Source organism: Taudactylus pleione, unplaced genomic scaffold (genome assembly GCF_031769625.1).
Source record: "Taudactylus pleione unplaced genomic scaffold, aTauple2 ptg000201l, whole genome shotgun sequence".
Classification (NCBI taxonomy): Eukaryota; Metazoa; Chordata; class Amphibia; order Anura; family Myobatrachidae; genus Taudactylus; species Taudactylus pleione.
In genome coordinates this window covers 63,120,516-63,138,962 of record NW_028284603.1, presented here as the reverse complement: position 1 = coordinate 63,138,962, position 18,447 = coordinate 63,120,516, and the positions used below count along the sequence as shown (strand labels likewise).

The window sequence follows — 18,447 nt, the reverse complement described above, 5'->3', positions numbered from 1 at the left end:
AACCTTTAATGCAAAAAAAAAAAAAAAAAAAGTCTATTCAGGGAAGGGGATACATGTGTTTATGCTGTCAGCAGTCAATATGCTCTAAATAATATTAAAACAGTGTCAGTATAATATTGTAACATGATTTCACTGCAAAACTAGAATCTGAGCATGACGGAAATACTTGGGGATATTTCTGAAAGTGATCATCGATAGCAATTACACATTCATTCATTTGGTAAAAGAATACACGTAATCTGATTGGTTATCATTCCCTGTGAAAAAATTGCCAGAGCACAGATATAAACATTTAGCCATTTTGCTGTTGATGTAAATGAACCCAGTCATTAGCAGGTGGAGGTGGAGCACTCAATAGTAATCGGCAGCAACAATATTCACATAAGTGTAAATAATAAAACACCACAACAATACATAATGAAGTGTGGTTGAAAAAAAAATAAATCACGAATTGTGGAACATACTGTACTGTCGTGTCGACGGGCAAATATCCACAGAAGTTCAACTAATATTAATCCTAAAGCATAAATGTCAACTTCACTTTCATATTTTTCTTCTTTCTGCTAAAAAAAACAAAAATTACAAATATTAGTAGGCACATACATGTTGAACTATCATATGCAACACATCAGACAGAAGTCAACTGTATACAGATTTTCCTTTACATCAATAGTTCAATCAAAAATCTGCTATCAGGTCGAGGGATCTATACTCACCTGTACAGCGACATACAGCAGAATCTGCCTCCTTGACACTAGCCTTTTCTGGGTTGCTGGCAGTCTACTACTGCTGGCGAAGGGTCAATGTGTAATGTGTTTGTGCGTCAACCATTTGTGCATGCGCATAGCTGTTGACCTACCTCCACAAGATTTCTTGTGGTTTTTAAACTCAATAAAGAATCAGTTAGCTCTGCCTTCTCTTAGGTCAGAGGTTCCCAAACATTGCAGCCATTACAGTCCAAGTTTTAAAGGATATCTACGCTTGAGGCCAGATGGTTAAATCAAATTGACTGAGTTACTAATTAAGTCACCTGTGGTCTAGCATGGACATCCTTAAAATATGGACTGTAATTGTGGAGTTTGGGAACCTCTCTTTTAGGTAGTTCCCTATTTGTTAATAGTGCAACTTACATGAATCACTTAAATCAGACAGCTGTCCTAGATTTTTAAAAATATCTGTATTTCAAATCTTTAAACATTTTTGTAATTGTAATGCTTAGAGGGAAATTCAATTAGCCCCGATAATTTTTTTGGCAAATAAAACGCAACATACTGCATTTTCGTGCAATTAAATTCGATCCTGATCCTAAATTCGAAAAATGATCAGCTCTCGGGGGAACACACACATGATCCGTGATAATGTCACGCGGTGTTTTCGCAGTCACGATCATGGGGTTGATTTTCAGGGATTATTTATCACCTGTCTCAGCCAGGTGAAATTCCTGATGACTGCTGGCTTCTTATTGAATAGCCCCCAGGGGATCATTTAGCTTCTGTAAATTATGTCGGCTAATTGAATTCCCCCTTAGTGTAATTTGGAGACAACTGTATACAGTATGTATTTATCAGGTACATATTTAAAAACTATAGATGACACTCAATAATATTGACCTTTTTAAGTAAATATAGAATTTAGTTCTGTAACTTTTTTAAAGTTCCCCATTGTAGCTGCACGTGCTGGGTTATTGCACATCAGTACATTATGTGGAATGGGATTGAAATGCCGGCAACTGTGTAGCCGCCGGTTCAAATCCCGACAGCGCTAGCCTGACGCGGAGGAAATCTCGACAGCAGATGTAGGCAATCTAACCCTCCTTTAGGGGTGCCTAACCCTAACCTCCCCCTCTAGTGCCTAACCCTACCCGAGCCTAACCTTCCCAGGAGGGGTGCGTAACCCTAAGTATACCGGTGGTCCCTAAACCTAATCCCCCATCCCCGGTTACATCGCTACTTACCTCCGGCGCTGGAAGATCGGTCCGGCTTTGGGATTAACATAGGCATCAGTATTTCGACGCCTATGTTAAATCACCTGCCGGGATTGTAGTGTCGGGATTGAGACCAGCGGCCGTCTCATAACTACATTCCCATTAGGTAGGACGTTGCGCCCTCTCTTTCCAATTGGTAAGACAAGGACAGTAACAACTGTGTGTAAAGATATTCCATTTGGTTCCTCGGCACTGTACCTGTTGGGTTGCTAGAATAAACTCATGGACTGACGTCAAGGAGGATTGCCTGCATGGTGTCTAAGCATTTTTCGGGGAATTTCAAGCAATGTTTCCCCTTGTCTACACCTAATTTAAAACAGTAAGTTATTAAAGTGAATGTGAGTAAGAATATCAGCTTGCATTAGACAGTTATTAAAAGTTAGGTTAAAATATTGAGGCGCACGAGTGACCTAGCTCAGGTCTTCTTGCACCCAATTGGCTCCTATCATGTTCATCAAGAAGGAAGTAAACTAAATTTTACTGAACTGACAAAAAGAAAAAAATCAAAATGTAAAACACTGTATAACAAAATGACTACAAAATGGTGTTATGTTGTGTAACATGTCTTTATTATTATAGGTGCCATGCACTCAAGCAAAAGAATCTCTCTTCCGCACTCTCGCACAAACACGGGGGCTACGCGGCTGTACGCAGTCTGGACAATCCTTAGGGAAAATAAATAAACCTGTTAAAACTAAAATATGTACTTTTGCCCTGTAACTGTGTCAGACCTGTAATAAACTACATATATTCAGTATCCCTAGATTTGGAAATAGGTTTACTTTTACTTATGTTCCTTACATAATGTCCATTAAATAAAGATACTGTATATAGCAATATTCTGCCAACAGTAAAGCTGGGTATACACTGCACAATATGTCATTTACACGGATGTTCAAATCCCGACAGCGGCATCCCGGCAGCAGTGAAAATCCCAATCGTCGAAAGGTAAGTATTCACTAACCTATTCTCCCCCCTAACCCTCCCTTAGGGGTGCCTAATCCTAACCTCTCCCTCCAAGTGCCTAACCCTAATCCCCCCTCTAAGTGAGTAAACCTAACCCCCCCCTTCCCCGCCGCCTGAACCTAAGTCCCCCGGGGGGAAGGTGGGTGCCTAACCCTAACCTCCCTCCGGGGGTGCCTAACCCTCCCTTCCCCAACCCTAACCTCCCGGGGGGGTGCCTAACCCTAAGTCCCCCCCGGGAACCCTGAACCTAACACTCCCCCCCCCCCCCGCGCGGCTGTCCGCGCCCGGCTTACCTTCGATCGGTAAGCTGAGTGTCGGGCTCCCGGCGTAGGTAAAATGACATTTAGCCCTTGCCGGGATTAGACAGTCGGGAAGCCGACGGTCGGGATTCTGTCCATCGGCTTCCCGAATGCTTCCCATTTATACAGCTGACAATATATATATTGCTCAGTGCATATACAGGTGTGTACACGATATATCTGTGAACAACATCGTTCACACATATATCCAGTCAGCTGTGCAGCAGGGCAGATGCCATATATCTGAAAGATACATTGTGTACATCTGCCTGTGTGTACGGGCGACGGACCAACCAACCCATATACTGGCAACAGGAACCAGCAACAATGATATCACAACTGGGTGGGAAAACTGAAATGCCCGCCCAGTTGCAATGTCTGGAAAGACATATCGAGGGACAGATTGGTGTGTATGCTTACCAAATCGGTCGCTCGATCAGCGAGACAGACGGCCAGCCACTACTGTATACATTTCCCTTCAGAGGCTGCGGAAAAGCACTATCCGGGAACCTGAGGGAAGAACTACCAAGGTCTATACAATTATATCTGCCCACAGCTTTCAACATCTGTAGAATAGAACCCCACTTTCTAGGGATCCTGAGGGAAGAGGCACAATAATGACACCAACAATTTTTGATATAAAAACTAGAGACTACCTTCAGATGGAAGGAAAGACTTGTACACTGCCTGCTGAGGCCATATCAGGAGAAAAACCACCAGTTACTGTCGCTTCAAAATGGGGTGATAGGGGTGATTTTTGCATAGCCCCTCTGTCTCCTGTACTCTGATTGGTGGATGACCTGCTGCTTGTCTGGGCCTAAGAAGCACACAGAGGATGATGCCCAGCTGTCCCAATGTGTCTTGAATGCAATCAGAGCATTTGGGCAAGATCTTGTGTCTGCGTCTCTGCCGCCAGACACTTATATATAATGTGCAGTCAGAGGCAGCCTGCCTGCTAGAGTGGGCAATTGCCCTGACAGTCCTCAACCCTCGATCTGCTACTGTTTCCAGATGAAAAAATTAGGGAATCCGAAGGACGAAATATCAGAGAAGCCCCTTGTAGGACCTTTAAAACAAGATTGAGGTACTAACCAGAAACATAACAAAAAGATGTCCAAAAATGACCCATACAGATGTGTCCACATACATCTATCTTCCGTGCGCTACAAGTTGCGCCACACAACGCGGGAGCTCCGTGTCACTTGGTAGCGCCGAGAGTCTTTTGTGCGACTTTTTACCTTCAAATTCAAATCACACAGTGATGTGAATAGTTAGCACAAGCAGCTTCTGCTGATTAAAATGATATGCAGCATGCCTATATTCTGTGTGCGTCTGTGGCTGTATCTGCATGCTAAACACTACGTTACAGTGTTACAGCCGCTGATACTGTAACGTAGCATTTCGCATACATACACCCGCACTTGCTCACAGAACATAGGCATGCTGCATACAATTTTAATCAGCAGAAGCTGCTTGTGCTATTTATTCAGATTGATGTGTGATTCGAATTTAAAGGTAAAGAGTCGCACAAAAGATGCTCTGCGCTACCGAGTCACGCCACGGCTTGGCCCGACTAGAAGGGCTGTTTAATGTGCAAGGAGGATAGATGTATGAGGATCCATCTGTATCTAGATAAATGACATTCTAGAAATAATGCAAACATGAAATCAAGATGGCGTGAAAAGACACCTGCTCCTTAAATAACTTTAAGGGCAACTCTTTCTAGTCCTCTCTGGGGGACAGGACTAGAAAATGGATACCAAAAAACCCCTGGTACAGCAGGAACTGCCACTGTATGTAAAAGATGCAGGAGGAAGGCTTACATGCACACAACATTCAATCACTTCATCCACCATATCACTAAAGCCAGCTGCAGGCCGAGAAGAAAGTAGGACACCATGACTGGTTGATCAAAAACTCAACAGGATTGGTGTACCAGGGCTGTCCGGGAACTAATTAGTTCCTGAACCATGACCTCTTCAGCCCAACCTTCCACAGAAAATTTGGCATCAGCAGAGTTGGAGGTAAGGAAAAGGTATATGAACTGACAAGACTAACAACATTACTAGGGTCTGGTACTATAAAGAGCTGGCGACTTAAATATTATGCCACCATGTCTACTATCTGGTGATCCTCAAATGCCTAGCAGATCACAAAATACCATGGAGAAGTAATCACTTTTTCTACTTAAGGGTCCACAGGGTTGACCTTTTGGTATAGCTGGATCTGGATCCACGGGCACCACTCAGTTAAAGCTTTTGCTGCTATCAGGATGCACTTGGGTCCATCCTCCTCTATACCCCGCCCCTGAGCCACAGGCACCTCAGTTTTAGTTGGTGCCTGGCCGAAGTCGGGTCACCATGGCGCAGCCCCTAAGCTTATTTTTATTTTTTAAAAGAAGATGTTTATTTATTTTTACTCTTCAGAGCGGCAGCATCAGACTGTCCATCTTGACGTCCACGCTGCCGCTGCAACAACCCCGCTGGCGCTGCGACGCCAGTACTGATCTGGGGATCGCAGCAGGGCCCCGGAGTCAGTACTAGCAGGGCTCCGGGACCTCCCACAGACTGCTGCCGGATTCGCCGGGGACAGGTAAGCCGCGGGCAGCGCATTGCGTTGCCCGTGGGGGAAAATGCAGTCTTTAGCCGCCGGTCTCTGGGGACAGACCGGCGGCGCTAGCTAGCGGCGGCGGGCTCCCGCTTTTCAGGAATACCCCGCGTGTCTGCTAGACAGCCAGGGAGTAAAGGCTGGAGTGGGAACCAGTGTCCCTGGAGTTAATTACTGGCCAGGGGAGTGTGCCTTTCCCAGTCTAGCGGCTCCTCCCCTTAGCTCAGCGCGCTTTTTCTCATGTGTACTGGCGTCGCTGAGCTGCTCCTCCTACGGCCACTCCTCCTCTGAGCTCTCCGGTGGCCATCTTGTCTGGCAGAAACGCAGATCTCCCAGGCGGTGCATGGACTGGTCCTCCTGCGTACCTCTCCCCTGATAAAGGACAGTGTACACAGCGCTATAGCCCTCCCAGACACTGAATCTAGGAGGTTGATGGTAGCAAAAGGTGCAGTGAGTATTGTCTTTCTGCATGGTATGTGACTTTTGCTAGTGCTGCCTGTCTGTGCTAATTTCTACTGACTGTCAGCTTATACCTATCCCTTTCCTTCTCCTACGGCCTGGCAGGTGTGTGGGAGAAGGGCTTTTTTCTGTGAACCTCACTTATTTTAAAATAAGTATTTGTGAGGTCTGTCACATACAGTTGTGTGCTACACAGTACCATATTGTGGGCTGTTTGTGTTGCATACTTGTGAGTGCGCAGGTGTTATACGCCACACCTCTTCTTTGTGATACATACTGTATTTATTGAAAATGTATTGTGTCATGTCTGATGAGGAGATTGAGCACTCCGTGGCTCCTGTATTGTTTTCCTGCAGACGCTGTTCTGCAGGGGTTGATAGGGAGGATTTATCACAGGATGGTCTGTGCGGGCAGTGCCAGCTAGTACCTGGCCCCTCTAAACCCCCTACATCGCAGGATCCTCCTTGGGCGATGTTTTCACAGGTGCTAGCGTCAATCTCGGACCGTTTAGTGGTCCCGACTACAGTCCCTACTAGGGCGTTGCCCCAGCCTGCCATAACCCATTCCCCGGGTATTCCGCAGTTATTGCAGTCTCCCCCCGGGTCTCAGACAGTGGGTCCTTATACGGGGTTGCTTGTGTATGTTCAGTCTCCCCCAGTGACGCAGCAGTCCGTGGTGCCCTTTCAGGGGTTTCCTCAGGCGGCTCCTCCACCTTGGGTGAATTTACTCTCCAGCTCTGTTCAGAGTCTGCCGGCCTCGTCTTCGGCTTTTCAGTCGATGTTGCAAAGTGACATGCCCCCGAAGGCGTCCAAGCGCCCCTTTCTGGCTTTACTGGCTGCGCAGTTAACGGACACAGACGTGTCTTCAGATGACGGAGAAGTACATGAAGACACAGGCTCGGATGCCATGGCCCAGGAGGTGGAGACTAAGTCCTCCATTAATGTGCCGGCATTGGTTAGGGCGGTGTGGGCCATCCTTCACATAGAGGATGATGCACCGGCTCCTAGGTCGAAGTATCCTAATTTTAAGAAAGCTAAGGTAACTTTGAATGTTTTTCCCCTGTCTGACCAATTGACGGATCATATGGCTGGGGCCTGGCAGTCACCCAGTAAGAGATTCCAACCACAAAACTGGTTGGCATCCAATTATGCCTTTCCTGAGGCTCATTGCAGGAAATGGGAAACCCCACCTGCAGTGGATTCCCATGTCACCCGCTTAATTAAAAGCGCTACTCTGCAATTACTGTTTATCTCCTCTTTGAAGGATCCCACGAACAGGAAGGTGGAGACTTGTTTAAAGTCTATCTACTCTCTCTCAGGGGCAGTGGCCCGTCCGTCCATGGCCATCTCTTGGGTAGATAAAGCCGTTGAGAGCTGGGCCAACGCATTAGAGGATACTTTTCCATACGATGCTCCGGATATCCAGAGAGCGTTAATAGGACAGATGAGAGATGCGGCTTCCTATATTGGGGAAGCGTCGTTAGATGCCAGTCTGCTGACCTCTAGGGTTTCGGCTGCAGCTGTGTCTGCTCGTCGGTCCTTGTGGCTGAGGTCCTGGAGAGCAGACGCAGACTCTAAAAAGGGCCTGGAGGCCTTACCTTTCAATGGGGAGTTGCTATTTGGTCCAGACTTGGACAAAATAGTGGATACTCTGGCTAAATCCAAGTCATCCTTCCTCCCTTCGGCTTCAGCACCTGCTAAGGTGAGGAGTTCTGCATTTCGGTCCTTTTGGGTTCAGGGTAAGGCCAAAGGTCAGTCCTTCCCGAGGCAGTCGGCGACCAAGACCGCCTCTAAGATCAAGAAGCAGGCCTGGAGTGCTAGGTGCCCTTCTTCCAAGCAGGAAGATAAACCTTCTGCCTAATGGGACGGGCCTCCCTCTGGGGGACCCCAGAGTGGGAGGCCGACTTCTTCAATTTGCCCAGTGCTGGCACAATACCACCACGGATGCCTGGGTTCGAGAAGTGGTCTCCCAGGGGTACACCCTGTCTTTTCGGCACAGACCGCCCCACCAGTTTTTCTGCACGAGTCCTTCTCAGGACAAAACCAAAGCTTTGCAGATTCAGGAAGCTATATAGTCCTTGCTGAAAGCAGGGGTCATTGTTCCCGTTCCTAAGTCACAACGAGGGACGGGGTACTACTCTACTTCTGGTGCAGAAACCAAATGGTTCTCATCGCCCTATCCTCAATTTGAAGTCTCTGAACAAATTCATCAGAGTTCCCAAATTCAGGATGGAAATGTTACGTTCCATCATTCTGGCGATGGAACCTGGGGATTACATGGTCTCCCTGGATATCCAGGATGCCTACCTCCATGTTCCGATAGCACCTTCACCCCAGCGGTATCTGAGGTTCGCTATCCTACAACATCACTAACGGTACCAAGGGTATTCATTAAAGTGATGGCGATCATGGCCGCCCATCTTCGGAGCCAGAATGTACGGCTGCTGCCGTATCTAGACGACCTCCTTTTGCTGGCAAGCTCTCCGGAGGTACTGCTTCAACATCTCCACCTGACAATCGCTTGTCTGCAAGAGCACGGGTGGTTGATAAATTGGAAAAAGTCCTCCCTGATTCCATCACAGCGGATGGTTCATTTGGGAGCCCTGCTGGATTCTCGTCAGCAAAGGATCTTCCTGACTCCGGAGAAGGTCTCCTCCCTACAGTTGCGGATACATAGTTGCCTGAGCAGTTGCCGACTGTCCATTCGGCAATGAAAGTTTTGGGGTCCATGGTGTCGGCATTCGAAATGGTGGCGTTTGCTCGGATACATTCCAGGCCCCTGCAGGGGCTGATTCTATCGGAATGGAACTGGTTAACTCACCAGATCCGGTCTCAGATGCTTGTGTTGTCCCGGGAGGTTCGGCAGTCCTTAGCTTGGTGGCTTCAGACAGCTCATCTAGTCGAGGGGCGCCCCTTTTGGATCCCAGACTGGGTCCTGCTCACAACAGATGCCATTCTCAGGTGTTGAGGGGCAGTGACAGGCTCGTTGTCAATTTAGGAACGTTGGACTGCGAAGGAAGCACTTCTCCTGATCTACATTCTGGAACTACAGGCCGTGTACAGGGCCCTGCAGTCGTCAGGCACCGCTCTTCACGGAAGGGCGGTTCAAGTGCAATCTACGGTGGCATACATCAACCACCAGGGAGGAACTTGCAGTCGTGCTGCGATGTCGGAGGTGTCTCTCATCCTGGCTTGGGTGGAGTGCCACATTCCAGCAATCTTGGCAGTCTTCATCCCCGGAGTCCTCAACTGGGAGGTGGTCTTCCTCAGCCGTCACGACGTGCATCCCAGGAAATGGTTGCTTCACCCAGAGGTATTTCAACTACTCGTGGACAGATGGGGACTGCCGGAGTTGGACTTGATGGCCTCCCGTCACAATCACAAGTTGCCCGTGTACGGGTCAAGGACAAGAGACGCAGGCGCAAGGCTGGTGGACGCACTGTCGGTGAAATGGACATTTCAGCTGGCGTATCAGTTTCCTCCGATATCCCTGCTGCCTCGGGTCCTGTGGAAATTCTAGCAGGACGGCAGCGCGCTCGCACTGGTGGCTCCAGCGTGGCCCAGACGTCCTTGGTTCTCCGATCTGAGGAGCCTCTCCATCGACGCTCCGTACCTTCTTCCTCAGCGTCAGGACCTGTTGTCTTCATGAGCCCCGTCTTTACCCGGATCTGGGTCGGCTGTCTTTGACGGTGTGGCTCTTGAGACAGCCGTCTTAAGGGCTCGCAGCTTCTCGGGCTCGGTTATTAGTACCATGCTCAAAGCACGCAAGCCTGCTTCCGCACGGATTTACCACAGGGTTTGGCACACTTACTTTCAGTGATGTGAATCCAGAAACTATGATCCTCAGGTGTCCCGAGTTTCTAGGATTTTGGAATTTCTTCAGTCAGGTTTGGACCTAGGCTTACGTCTTGCCTCCCTGAAGGTTCATGATGTTCACACTTTTTTCCAAGGTGTTCTTTGAATCCAGCCTCCCTTTGTGCCTCCGGTGGCTTCTTGGGACTTGGCGGTGGTTCTTCGGGTCCTGCAGGGTCCTCTTTTTGAACCTCTTGAGTCGGTGGAACTCAAGTGGCTAACGTTTAAGACTGTTTTTCTCCTGGCAATTGCTTCTGCCAGGAGGGTGTCAGAATTGGGGGCGCTTTCCTGTCATCCCCCTTTTCTGATTTTTCACCAGGACAGTGCGTTGCTTTGCACTCGTCCTGAGTTTCTCCCTAAAGTGGTTTCTAAGTTCCACATTAAGCAGGAACTGGTTGTGCCAGCTTTTCAGTCACCTGATCTTTCAGCTGGTGAGGCTTCCTTGGATGTAGTCCGTGCTCTCAGAGTTTATGTGGACCGGACTGGGGGAATGGGGGAAGTCCTCTGACGCGTTTTGCCCCTTGCAATGGGTGCTCATCAGTTACTCCAACTCAGATTGCACTATTTATTCAAGTAGTATTTTTTATTTAGTTTTATATGCTCATTAGAATTTTACTGTTGCAATTTAAGAGACAGTGTATTTGACAATTGAATGTTTGTTTTTTATTAATTGAAACATATATATTTTTATAATAAAAGGGTGTATTTTTATATGTTTGGAGCCATAACTGTTTTTTGATGCATGTGAATCCTGCGATCTAAGCACTAATAAGGCGTATTAGCGCAGTCTGTGAATAATTCAAGAATGGCATAAAGCAGTATTTTTTGGTGAAAATAAGTAGTCCTGTCAAATTTGGGGTACTTGAACATGGGTGCTAGCATGTTTCTATGTCTCTAAAGTGAACTTTTTAAAAACATGAAAAATCCACTTGCATGCACCTGCAATCCCAAAAACACCTGACCCATACTTGGGGACCCCCAAGAAGCCTATTTCGCTAGTTTTTATGTTTATCCTCCCACTTTTTAAATTTTCGGAAAAAAAAACCAGCAGAAAATGGCTTTTCGTCTCTAATTGAATATGGCTCATAGTGTTTATTGACTACCTTGCTAGTTTACCATTTTGCTCCCTGCCCTGGCCAATGGCTTGTTTCACTTTGCTGCTTGTCACTTGTCTATGATCTCAGTTATGTTCAGGATGATCTGTTTAGTATTACAGTGAGCATTGCTACAATAGTATATTCTGCTTTGCTGCATGTGGTATATCCTGCTTTGCTGCAATGTATTGCTAACTTGTCTCAAAATAGTAGCTTTGGAAATTGGACCTCCGGAATGGCATTAGAACCCCCAGGAACTAAGGGGGTGGGGGTTGCTGATTCCTGCGTTGCAAGCAAGTTCAGTTTCTAACAGATTTTGGATGGTAGGGAAAGCTTAGGATCCCACCTTATAGCCAAGTATTTATATTTGTGTAATAGTGTCAGATAATAATATGACATTCTGTAAATTAGGTGTAATACAGTTTGCAGGTTTTTGATCACTGCTGAAAAAAAGTTTGTTTTCATATAGCCAATGTTTCACCTTAGGCAAATAGATTGAAGTCAATTCTTGAATCATTAGACATTAGAGCTGTGCACATAACAATATAGTATTATTGAAGTGAACATGGACAGATAGATTTCTAGCCGGTAACAGGTTTTTAATGAAATATGGATATAACATTGCATTGAGTGACTTGGGGTCTGATTTAGAAATGTACATTCATTCGATGATGATCGTACATCTCCGATGGTTAGGGATCTGTAGCTATGTGGTTAGAGTTAAAGCCACAAACTTACATAAAGTGGTTCCTTCCTGATAAATAGTAGTGAAACTATTTTAATCAAAGGTCACTAGAAACAGTATTTAAAATTATTACCAAGTTAGATGTAAAATAGTAAAGTCAGATTCAAGTAAAACGAAGTAATTCAAGTGAAATAATACCTGTTCTGGAGACATATAGCACGGTGTGCCCGTTCCTTGAGTACGTGTAAGTGCTTGTCTCTCATGTTCCCCAGTCATCCGAGTCGCCAAGCCAAAATCTCCTATTTTCACTGTCATTTCTTTAAATAATATATTTGCAGGCTGTAACACAGGCATCACCAAACTAAAAGTCAATGTGGTCTAGCAGCAAATCATTATCTTGATGACAAAAATAAGTACCAGTAGCATCCTGTTACAGTAAGTATAGAGGCACAGGGCCTGATGCAGAGGTGGACACACGGCCGATGTCAGACGTAGAGGAACAATGTTTTTTTCTACTGTGCATGCATCTAAGTCTTACTGTGCATGCGTCGGAGTCTTACTGTGCATGCGTCGGAGTCTTACTGTGCATGCGTCGGAGTCTTACTGTGCATGCGTCGGAGTCTTACTGTGCATGCGTCGGAGTCTTACTGTGCATGTGTCCCGATTGTGTCTGTTCAGAGGTGCAGTTATGATTTCAGAGGCATGCAGGGAGAAGTACACTGAATAGGTAGTATGTCTTCCTGGGTGGTGACAGGGAGGTGGTTTAGATGGTCTGTCTTATGGGAGTGTCATGGGAGTGGAAAGATGGGACAGTAATCTTTTTTGGTGAAAAATACCATGAAAAGTGCAGGGAGGGAATTGGCAGGGACAGAGCTTTCTGCATGCATGCAAATTTTCATACATGTGAGATTTCCTAAATTCTCAATGCAAGTTTAGGCAAAAATATCACGCCATAGCTGCATTTTAAATGCGGATTGTGGTAAATAGGTCTCTTTAAATGTGCCCCCTGCAGTATAACATGGTCGTACCAAGGTGTTAAGTTACTTGCTCTTTTTTGGCTTTGCTCCCAATTCAGAATAAAAAAAACTGCATTGGATTCACCCTTCTAAAGTCCATTTATTTCAAATTTATAAGTCACTGATCTGTTTGTGTACACTTCATCTATATTGCATTTTATTCATACATACTCACTTTAAGGTCCCTGTGTATAAGTTCTTGGTCATGAATGTATTTTACTCCTTCATTTATCTGTTGAAAAATATCAAGACTTTGGTTCTTGTCAACATTCTCTGACAAGTTCCTGTTCTTGATCCATCTTTTCAGGGACCCATTCTCACACAATTCCATTTGAATAAAAAGACAAGTCTCTCTAGTGCTGAAGTCACTGCAAGATACAAAAGGCACATACTGTCATTATATGAATAATGAAATACAGTTAATTACAATGTATGGCATGCAGGCAGAAGTTGATGGCTCAATTTTTTTATCAGCTCTGTGCTCGGTTCTAGCAAGTGGGCGTGACCTATTGTACAGGGGCGTGGCCATCCTTACAAATAGGTTATTGGTGGTTGATTACGATTTCAGACATTCAAGCAACACTACCTTCCAGTTACTAAACAAATAGTAATAAATGTATGTAAGGTAAACAACAATAAATAGTTTCAATAATACAGTTACAATAGAGTAACCATATTGTAGAATACAATAAGTAATTCTTAATTTACGTAGTTATTGTTGATGGTCTAGTCTAGAGCTCTGAACTACTTCAGACTGCGTTTATGTATCCGTTTTTTGGATTTATTGTCAGATTGACATTTGGTTCTTTATTATGCCCTGTTTGATATTTTGATGTGCTACAATGCTCATAATATTGGTCATCGTATACTTTGTAATTTACAGATTGCTTAGAGCCTGTGAGGGTTTGTGTAATATTAACATTTACTTCTAGCACCAGCATATTACGTTGCTCCTATTTAAAGGGGAAGCAGCAGATTTAGAAAATAGTCTTTCTGTGGAAAGCACAAACCTTTCTATGTGCAGAATTATTTATTAGTAATTAACATTATATATATATATATATATATATATATATATATATATATATATATATTAAGAGATGTGCATTATATGCTTGTTTTTCATTTCCGCAAAATAAGCTATACAGAAGAAACCTATTCTCAGTATTTAAGCACTTATTACATTATTAACAGCAGATTCATCAGTGATTAACTTTCAGCCTGGAGATCGTTCATAGCTTCAGGACCAGACAAGACCACCCAAAAGAAGACAAGAATTTGTGAATGAAAAAGAACAGAGATCCTAAGAAGACCAGACCTCCTACAACTGCATGACCAAGCTCCCGGAAGAGGAACAAGTCTGCTACTTCATCAAGAACAAATACTTCACTTTAGTTGGGGACACAATCAGCCCTCCCCTTTCCTTCCAGCTTCATTCCTCCCAACACAAACTACAAAGTCATGGAGTCCTGTGGAATCGGACACACACACCTTACCGGTAATGTTCATACTTGTCAATGAGGGACACTGCTCTCATTGGCTATTATTTGTATATTACATAAGGATGAACTGTAAAGCCATCAAAGAACTATGGCAGAAATGTAAGAGGAGGGGGTAAGTGTCAACTGCGCTATAACCAGCACTATTTGACACTTATGAACAATGGTATTTATGAAACCAGATAACATAGAGAAAGTAACTTTTCTTTACTTCATCTGCAAACATCTAATGATTTTGCCGTCACCATAGTAATCATTCAGATGTTATTCACAACCAATGTGTGATTCTGTGGCGGTCAGGCTGCGCATGAGATCTTGCGATGATTGCGAGATCTCACAAATGCGCAATGGGGCTGGCCAGGAGGTAAGACTTACATGGATATTATACGGATCGCCGGAGGGGAGGAGTTTTTTCCCCCACTCCGACGGCCGAGATGTTAATAAATTTCAGCGTTATTGTTTCCAGCTTCGCCTTGATAAGTGCATCTCCCCCAAAGTGTGATCAGAATAGCAATTCCGACCTCATGAAATATATGACTTCACCAGAGAGAATCTTGTAAGTATCCATCTGTACTAAGGGCCTGATTCAGAGCCGGACGCTCTGACCAGAGCGATCGCTCTGAATCAGGGCCCTCCTACCTCAACTTGGAGCGGCCTCATGGACGCTCGCATAGCTGTGGGTTACAACCCACAGCTATAGCGAGCGTCCATGATTATGGTCGCGATGGTCAAGACCATTGCGACCATCGGGCTTGCGACGAGACCCTGCGGTAGGGTCTCGCTGCCGCAAGCCCAGGAGTGATTTTGGCTCTATCAGAGCCAAAATCACTCCCACTGACATCACTACTGATGTCAATGGGGCCGGACTCAGACGCTAGGCGTTCCCCTGGGAACGCCTCCGTCTGGCAGCCACGCCCCCGGCACGCCCACCAAAGGGGGCGTGCTGTCACTCACCATCGACAGCACGCCCCCTTTGGTGCGAGACCCCGAGCGACGGATTCCCCGTCGCTCGCCGGGTCTCGCGCATGCGCACGACAGAGCTCCCTCCGTCGTGCGCATGCGCACTTAGGCACCATCGACTCGCTTGCAAGCGTACAGCGCTCGCGAGCGGGTCAGAATCAGGCCCTAAGTGCATTCTTTCATTTGAGATCATTTTATACCTGAGAAAACAGATTGCTCCTGAGAGACTCTCCACTTTCTCCAATGCTGTTCATATAGTATCCACTAGCATAAAAACCACAAGCCTTGTAACTGTCACACATTTTGTAATTTTAGTCTATATTTAAATTTACACACTTTTAAAGGAATTAATGCTTAATTTAAGTGATGTTTGTTGCATCTTTGTGAAATCTACTATCATGTAAATAAATGTTGATTTTCTTTATAAATCACCACCTTTTTGGAATTGGTAACCAAAACATGTTATCACACACAACAACACAATTGGTACGCCATATTATTATTTTTTTTGGTACTTCATAGCTGTATATGTCTATGGTGATGGTGGCATGTCACAGAAAAGTAACATTATGTACCCACTACGGTCCTAACTGTGTGGAGTTTGTATATTCTCCCTGTATTTGCGTGGTGCTCCGGTTTCCTCTCACACTCCCAAAATATACTGGTAGGCAAATTGGCTCCTAACAAAAATTACCCCTAGTGTGTATGTGTGAGCATGTGATTGGGAATATAGACTGTAAACTCCACTGGGGCAGGGACGGATGTTAATGGACAAATATTCTCTGTAAAGCGCTGCGGAATATGTGTGCGCTATATAAATAAGTGGTAATAAATAAATAAATTATGTAGGTAGGTGTGATAGCACTGATTGATGAATCTGCCTCCTCCATCTTCTGGCCTTGATTGGCAGTGATCTTTTAATTGATTTCTGGCAAAAGGGTCTCTCTCTCTTTATATGTAAGCACTAATGTACATACAGAAGTCAAAGCACATGCATTTAATAGCAAAAGAGTCATACTTTAAATATGACAAGAGTGTGGCACAAACAGAGAACGCGTGGCACAGCACTGGCAGATGTCTTAAGGTGCGTACACACTGGGCGATAAAGTGGACGACTGAACGATAACGATATCGTTCAGTCGTCCACTTTATCGTCCATTTTTAACCCCAAAAAGATGAACGATAACGTCGACGCGCGTTCCCGCGGGTCGTTCATCATTATCGTTCATCGGGCTGACATGCAGGTTAACCTGACGATCTCGTCAGGTTGCTGCATGTCAGGGAATGGGGGAGAGAGCCCAGCGCTGAACGATATCGTTAATGATATCGTTCAGCGGCTGTGCTCAATGTCATGAACGACATTGAGCACAGCCTGCCGGGGACAACACTACACGATATCGCTCAGGGAGCATATCGTGTAGTGTGTACGTACCATTACTTTGGAAAGATGTTCTCGCTTCCCCCTGGTTACTAAGAGAAAACAGTTTCCTTTGGGATACAGCTGTGTATACCAGGTGGGAACCTCCACAAGACAAGGTACTGTATGTCTGGGGTGTAAGTATTTTGACATACATTATCTAGGTTTAAAATTAATAAAGTCTCAAGAAAACCCAAAAGCTCAACATATTATGCGAAGTACAAATATCCAAATATTATTAGTGAGAATACATACTGCACATGTTCAACAGAATAAAAAAACAAAATGCTGCTTGAGATAAAACAAAAGGTATCCAGCTACATCAACTCATTTGTTTGAATTTTTTTTTTACTTTATACAGTATATATCCGAATGTGGTGTGAGATATATATATAAAATTTCATCATCAGAATGCAAAAAATAACACAAAACATTGATCTCTTACCTTAAACTACCACTTTCGCTGCTGTCTGAGAAACACTCCTGCCCCAACCAGGCATTATAGTATCGCACAATGTTTATATGTTCAAGGTGCGCTAAGGCTTTTACTTCTTGTTCATATTTTCTAAATAAAAATGATTGAGAATAATTAGTGTAAATCAAATTATTTAAAAAGATATAGTATTTTAATAGTAAATAAAAGTGAGTACACTTGCAACATACACTGAAGTGGCAAAAGTCATGGGATAGCAGTATGTAAAGATCATTGTAGGTGGCATCACCGTACTGTTATGTCTTGGAAATGCCCAGACCTGTATCAGTTGTATTCTGACATCTTGTGAGTCAGTTTGAACAGCAGCTAGGCTGCTCATGGCAAGGCAATGTGAATTATCAGAGTTCGAACGAACCTTGATAGTGGGTGCCCAACGGATGGGAAATTCCATGTTGTCACAAGTGTACCGGGAATACCTTTTGGAAGGCATTACCACCCAGCGTGGACCAGCGGCATCTGGCCAGAATTGTCTGTGGTAACAGACAAGCGACACTGGCTCAAATCATATCCACATTCAATGCAGGAGGTACCAGCCACATATCCAGAGAGTGTGCAGTGTTATTTAGCTTTCATGGGATATGGGAGCAGGAGACCCACCAGAGTGTCCATGTTAAAACTACGACACTGGACACAGCGCTTCACTTGGGTTTGTGATGTCACTAATTGGATCCTGGACGACTGGCAACATGTGGCGTGGTCCGAGGAGTCAGGGTTCCAGTTGTTTCGGGCTGATGATAGGGTTCGGGTGTGACACAAACCCCATGAGGCCATGGACCCCAGTTCTCAACAATGCACCATGCAGACTGGTGGTGGTTCCATAATGGTATGGGGTGTGTTCATGTGGCATGGATTTGGTCCGCTGGTCCATCTGAACACATCATTGACCAGAAACCACTCTGTTGCATTGCTTGATGACAATTTGCAGTCCTTCCTGGACTTTATGTATCCCCACAACGATGGAATATTCCAGCAGGATAATGCAAGGTGCAATTGGCCCCAAGTTGTCCAAAATAGGTTCGAGGAGCATTCTGGACATTTCTGCCGAATGGTGTGGCCACCATGTTTACCCAACATAAATCCAATCAAGCATTTATGGGATGTGGTGGAGAGGTCCATT

The 18,447-nt window shown here is 45.0% G+C and overlaps 1 protein-coding gene across 1 annotated transcript in view; it reads right to left on the bottom strand.

Annotated features, from left to right (window-relative positions):
- Positions 1-18,447, bottom strand: part of LOC148518669 (interferon-induced, double-stranded RNA-activated protein kinase-like) — a 116,756-nt gene that overhangs the window by 9,682 nt on the left and 88,627 nt on the right. Inside the window, exons 18-21 of the mRNA XM_088477430.1 lie at positions 17,283-17,402; positions 13,137-13,329; positions 12,144-12,284; positions 465-563 (exon numbers count right to left, since the gene is read on the bottom strand). Of these exons, the coding sequence (XP_088333556.1) occupies positions 465-563; positions 12,144-12,284; positions 13,137-13,329; positions 17,283-17,402 (553 nt within the window). The remainder of the gene's footprint in view (positions 1-464; positions 564-12,143; positions 12,285-13,136; positions 13,330-17,282; positions 17,403-18,447) is intronic.